This window comes from Crotalus tigris, unplaced genomic scaffold, assembly GCF_016545835.1.
Source record: "Crotalus tigris isolate CLP2741 ecotype Arizona unplaced genomic scaffold, ASM1654583v1 scf7180000019478.12717781048:2074007, whole genome shotgun sequence".
NCBI lineage: Eukaryota > Metazoa > Chordata > Lepidosauria > Squamata > Viperidae > Crotalus > Crotalus tigris.
In genome coordinates, this window is record NW_024097560.1 from 574,554 (window position 1) to 580,703 (window position 6,150).

Sequence of the window (6,150 nt, forward strand, 5' to 3'; positions counted from 1 at the left end):
GCTAAGCAAGGCGGTTCTTAAGGGAGTTGCACCAGGTTTTATGAGCTTTTTTCCTTGGCTGCTAAGTGAAGCGCTGTAGTCGTTAAACGAATCATGCAATCCTTAAGCAAATCCCTCCATGTAGGAAGCCTGCTGGGAAGGTCATAATTGTGATCACGTGACCTCGGGATGCTGCGTCCATTGTAAATAGACAGTTGCCAAACAACCCGAACGTTGATCACATGACTGCAGGGATGGTGCAACGGTTATAAGTGTGAGAACTGGTCGTTAAGTGACTTTTATCAGTGCCCTGCAGCTCTAAATGGTAGCTAAACAAATGGTTGTAAGTCAAAAACCACCTGTGGAAGAAATCCACATTTCTTAAGAGTAGCTGTTTAGTGGTAGTCATAATTCACTTTGCTTTTAACTTAGCAAGTCTGAACTCAGACGCCGAGTTTAGTTTTTCAAAGCGAAATTCTTCTAACCTCCATCCTCGCCCTACGTCTGTCGTTCAGCAGAGTTAACCAAATGGTACATGCAGGTATGCTTTAGACAAGGGGTTTTTTTTTGGTGCTGGTTCTGTAACTTTACATTTCTTTCAGGCTCCATGTTGAGAATCATTAACGTATCACGTTGTTTCCTCTCCTTCCCAAAAGAGGTCAAGCATGGGCTAGCTTTGTCCTTGTCCTAATAACTCTCTGCCTCTAGTTTTTCCTCTTCACAACAACCCTGCGAGGCAGCTTAGGATGCCAGCAAAAGTGACAGACTCCAGCTTAACCAGCAAAGTCTTGATTTCAAGATGCCACTAAGCTCTTGACCAGTGTTTCTCAACCTTGACAATTTTAAGGCATGTGGACTTCAACTCCCAGAATCCCACAGCCAGCATTGCTGGCTGTGGAATTCTGGGAGTTGAAGTCCACATGCCTTAAAATTGTCAAGGTTGAGAAACACTGCTCTTGACCATCTCTCTATGGATAATTACAGTTTAATTGGCAATCGTTCAAAAGTGAAAAGTTAATGAACTCTCAATCATTGAAAACCCAGGCTAAACATTTTAAAGAGTTGAAAACCCCCCCCAAATCCTAGGAACATTTAGCAGGGAGTTAGACCCAATAAACAGATGGAGGACTACTTTCTGGGAAAATGTACTTAAAATGTCCACTGAAAACCGGTTCCTATAATAAGCTAAGAGACGCCAGAGAACAAATTATCCATCCAGTTCTAGCTTCTCCAGTTATTTGGCACCACAACTCCCACCATCCCCGGCCAGGCCCAAGGATCAAGCCCACCATCCCCGGCCAAGCCCAAGTCAGCACATCTGGAGCCTCAGAAACTGGTCCTGAGCATTAAAAGCAACCAGATCCCAGACTACAAAGCCCATCACTCTCCCAAGGTCAGGGCTAATCCTCAAGTCTGAGGGAAAATATTCAGGGCCATGGAGACCTCAGCCCTCTCTCAGGTGGGTCCTCGGAGGGGTCTCAATGACCTCCATTTTCTCTTTGCCCACCGGAAAAGGGACCCTCACTTTCTCCCCTCAGCCGCCTCACTTCAGACGTTTGGGGCTGGGGGCAGCTGGGAAAGTCAGGCTCAAGGGGAAGGTGGGAATCCAGCCGTGCCTGAGGCGACCCCTCCGAAGGGCCCAAGCGGGCAGGGGGCGGCGGCAGGGACAGGCCGGCCGGGAGCCGCTCCGCCGCCTTGGAGCGCGCATCCGCCGCTTTCCCTGGCCCGCCTGGGCGGCGTCACCGGCTCCCCCGGCCCGGGCGCGGCTGGCGGGAAATACGAAGCCGGGCCGGGCGGCACGTGGGCAGAGGCGGCGAAGCCGTCGGGCCGCTGCGCTCACCTTGGCCGTCCATGGGCCTCACGAAGTCCCCGCGGTAGCTGCGGCTCCTCAGCTTCTCCTCCAGGTCGAAGCCGCGCACGCTGACGATCTCCTCCACGTCGGACAGGTCCTCGTTCTCGTCGTAGAGGCGCCGGCCGATGCAGCGCTGCACGGGGGCAGACAAGGCGAGGGGCGCGTCGGTGGGGGAGACGGGGCACGGGCCCGCGGGCGCCGCGCTGGGCAAGGAGGGCGGCAGGGGGCGGCCCCGCACGGCCGGCCTCGGACCCTCTCTGCGCTAGGTGAGGCCAAGAGGCCAGGCGGCCCCGCTTGCTCCGTCCGGGCATCGCTCTGCCCTGCATGCCCGGACCCGTGTTTCGGGGGCGCGCGTGTGAACTTGCCCGGGGACTCGGGTGCTTCTCGACTCGGGGCCACAAATCCCCGCTATTGCCCCCAGGCTGCGGGGTTTGCTCCTGCATTCTGCCTACGAGAGACCCTCCCTCCCACCCCAGGCACCTTTTCTGCCCCCGTTCACACGACCACTCTCCCGATCGCGGGCTTCCCTTAGCAACGGCTCGCCCAACACACGCCGGGCGAGTCAGCAGCAACAAGCCAGCCCGATTTACATAAGACTCGCAGGCTGCCCGAGTCATACCGGAAGCCGGCCTTTTAAAAAGCACACGGCGTTATGTAACACGGGGGTCCCCGCCCGCAGCCCCCCAGGATCTCTCCCACCCGCCTCCCCCCCAACGCGCGCATCGCGGCTTCCCAAGCCGGGCTCAGCTTCCCGGGCGCCCAACGCGGAAACCCCAAGTTTGGGGTGGGGGGTCTTTTCTGCCCACCGGGACCAGATCTGGGGATGGGAAAAGGAGGGGTGGCGGGGGGGGAAGAGCAGGGGAGTTAGGGAAGAATTAAGCCTCCTCGCGCCCTCCCCCCAAAGCAGCAGAGGCGAGGCCCAGATCCCCCCCCCAAAAAAACAAGGCGGCTGCGTGTGTGGGGACGCGACTTGCGCGCCCCTCCGCCATAGGATCGGCAGCGGCGGGAGGGGACGGGGTCCACGCACGAGCCTCCCCTCCCCTCCTCTCTCTTTTTCTCTCTCTCTCTTTCCCACCCCCACCCCCGCCGGTTGCAAATCCAGGGTCTCCCCGCGGCTCGTTTAAATGCCCAGCCGGCCTGCAGGCAGTCCCGATCGCGCCCCCTCCCCCCCACCGCGGCAAACCCCTCCCGGGGGGGGGTCTTTCCTCTCCTCGATCTCGCCTCCCCCCCACCCGCCAGCCGAGCCGAGAAAGTACACACCAGTCTCCTGGGCGAGCCTCTTTCTGCCTCCATGATCTGAGCACTTTCATCTCTTAAAAGAGTCAACAGTTCCTCCTTTGGGTCCTGCTGCAAAGGTCGGAGGGGGTTCCTGCCGGGCTGGGCCCCAAAACTGGGGCGGGGGGGGGGGAACCGAGAGAGAGAGAGAGGGAGAGGAAACCCCCGGAAAATTCCCCCAGCTCCCCCTCCCTCCCAATTTAGAGGCTTCCCAAATAACCCAACTCCGGACAAAAAAAGCAGCCTCTGCCCCCCCCGCGTGGGTTGCAAAAGGCCATCCGGGTCTCTCTCTCTCTAAAGTTTTGCTCTCCCCCCCCCCGGGCGATCAGCACTTTCTTTTGGAGGCTGGGAGGCGGGAGGGGGGCGGGGGGGCGTGAAGGCGAGCGAGGGAGGGGGGGCAAGCCGGAGCAGCTCCGAAAGCAAAGGATCGCTCAGCAGGGGTGGGGGGGAGGAGGAGGAGGGGGTGGGCGATGCTTTATGTTTTTTTTTCTGCTTTTGTGGTTGTTTGTTTGTTCTTTTGCTTTCCCCTGCGGGGCGAGGGGGGCTCTAGGTTTTCTTATGCAAAAAGTCCCGCAAACAATCCTTTTCGCAGCCTTCGGCGTGCAAGGAGAAGGAGAGGAGGGGGCGCGCAGGCGTCACGCGAGTCCCCGGAACATAAACAGTGGGGAGGGGACCGGGCCTGGAGGGAGGGAGGGAGGGAGTGGGTTGGTGGGAGGGGAGAGGAGAAAAGGGAAATCCCGGATCTGGGCGCCCAGGATCGCTGCCTTCTCGGGGGCGCCCAGGCTGGGAAAGCGCGCGCGAGGATTGGGGAGGGGGGCGATCGGGTGTTGTGGTCGGATCACGAGTCTCCGCCAGCGCGCAGGCGCTGCAACTGGCCTTGAAGGGGGGGGGGGAATGAGTGCACGCGCCTGCATGCACGCACGACTGGGGGAGTGGCTCTTTTTTTCCGCGCGCGGGGGGGGGGCGCTGCGCTCCGAAGCGCTGGAGAAGCGGCTCTTGCAGGCCGCCTTTGACTTGCCGCGCGTGGAGTTGGGGGGGAGGTTAATGGGGGGACGGGCTGGCAGAGAGACCCTGCAGGCCGCAGGAAGAGGAAGCCGGAGGCTGGGGGCCAAGCGTCGCCGCCTCTTCCTGGGCTGGCGAGCCTCGCCGCCGCCTCCTCCTCCTCCTCGGAGCCACTGCAGACGCGGAAGGGGGCAGGCGCACGTGGGAAAGCCTTTGCCCACCCGAGTTGGGACTTGCATCTTGCGGGGGTGATGCGGGGGGGGGGAGGATGGAGCGCGGCCATCTCTCGGTCCGTTACCCGGGTGCCCAGAGGCGCGGGTGGGGCGGCCTTCGGGAGCCACTTCGCTCCCTCGCGGCGGTGGGTTTGGGTGGGCGAGGAAGCCGTCTTCGCCACGGGAGGAAGGGCTGCTCCTGCCCGCCGTGGCCGGAGATGGTGGGCATCCTCGGCCGAGCCAGATGAGACAGTCCCCCTTAGTGGGGCTGCTCAAAACTGGATTGGGAGTGGAGAGGTTTCCGGCGTGGATCGAGTGTCCCGTGGAAGTTTCATCTCCTGAGTGGAAGGGGGGCCACGCGACAGAGATGAATTGAGCCTACTTTGCAGGGTGGTTGGGGGAAAGACTTGAGATTGTGGCTCCCCCGGGAGAAAAACGGGATATTTGCTTCCATTTCAATTTTCCCAGCAAATAAAAACTTCAGATAAAAGAATTGGGCTTTTTGCTGTCTGTTTCCTAACACTGGCAGGGGGATAAACTATCCAAATTCGGAGTGACCTGGCTACTAACCTCTTCCTAATGGGGTGGCTGTTAAAGGGGGGGGGGTGTTGCGATTTAAGCTTTTCTGGAGACCCCTGCCTGGACCTCATGACCTTCCTAAACCATTTGTGCATCCATTTCTCCTATGTAGGGCAGCTTAGCCATTGTCAAACTGCCCAGATAGCTTTGAAATGAGATGCATGGCAAATAATAAAATTATCATCATTATTTAAAAAAGCACCTGGTACTGAAACCCATGACTGGTTGACAAACCCCAAGCTGGGGGAGATCGATTCCATTGCATAATAAACCATGATTTCCAGCTTGGCACCAACTCCTAAGTTGCCTTGGCCGCCACAAAGTTTACAACGAGGAAACCTTGTAGCCCACTCTGGTTACTCTGGGGAGATTTCAGGCTACCAATAAAGGAGAAAATGTGTAGCTCAGGGTTGCACTGTGGAGTCGCTTCTTGCAGACGTTCCGTGACCCAACTAGGTAGCATTATCAGTGCTAGTGGGGAGAGGGGGTGGGAGTTTTGCCCCTTCTACAATTGATGGTTATCGTCCAGTTGGGTCATGAAACATCTGCAAGAAAAGACCCAAGCTAAGAGAGCACGGAGGACCTCAGTCTTCCTTCTCCACTCCACAAACCCCACTCCCTTCTCGCATCAATCATGTTCCTCCTAGGGTCATGAAATGTCTGCAGGAAAACCACCCAGCTCAGAGGAAACCAAGGACCCCACAGACTTCTTTTGTCCCCCTCCTCCTCTCCACAGTCTCCACTCCCTTCTAACACCAAAACGTCAGCAAGGAAACAAGCTCAGAGAGCTCCAAGAATTCCACAGTTCTCCTTGCCTTAGTCCAGTGTTTCTCAACCTTGACCATTTTAAGGCATGTGGACTTCAACTCCCAGAATTCCACAGCCAGCATTGCTGGCTGTGGAATTCTGGGAATTGAAGTCCACATGCCTTAAAATTGTCAGGGTTGAGAAACACTGCCTTAGTCCCACTCCCTCCGAGCGCTGATGACGTTCCCTAGTCGGGCCATGAAACGTCTGCAGGAAAACCACCCGGGACCCCTCCTTTCAATCTGCGCCAAGCCAACCGATTAGCTGGGGAGGAGTCGGTCTCTTCCAGATGGCTGGACTTCAACTCCCAGACTTCCGCAGGCAGCCCTGCTAAGGCCGAGCCTCCCGGGAGTTGAGTCCGCGCAGCTGGCGGCGGGAGGAGGGAGGGAGGGCTCCGCAAGGGGGTCGTCCCGGGCCGGGCCGGGCGGAGGCCTGGGCGGGAGT

The 6,150-nt window shown here is 58.2% G+C and overlaps 1 protein-coding gene across 4 annotated transcripts in view; it reads right to left on the reverse strand.

The window, feature by feature from the left end:
- KDM2B (lysine demethylase 2B) overlaps nucleotides 1–3,226 on the reverse strand; it is a 29,203-nt gene extending 25,977 nt beyond the window's left edge. The window contains exons 1-2 of one of the 4 annotated variants that reach the window (XM_039362650.1): nucleotides 3,092–3,226; nucleotides 1,820–1,964 (exon numbers count right to left, since the gene is read on the reverse strand). In XM_039362650.1, coding sequence (XP_039218584.1) covers nucleotides 1,820–1,964; nucleotides 3,092–3,124 — 178 coding nt within the window. In that variant the 5' untranslated portion in view covers nucleotides 3,125–3,226. Of the gene's footprint in view, nucleotides 1–1,819; nucleotides 1,965–2,311; nucleotides 2,482–3,091 lie in introns of those variants that run through there. The other 3 variants (XM_039362651.1, XM_039362652.1, XM_039362653.1) reach the window with 3 other exon arrangements.
- Nucleotides 3,227–6,150: the final 2,924 nt, after the last annotated feature.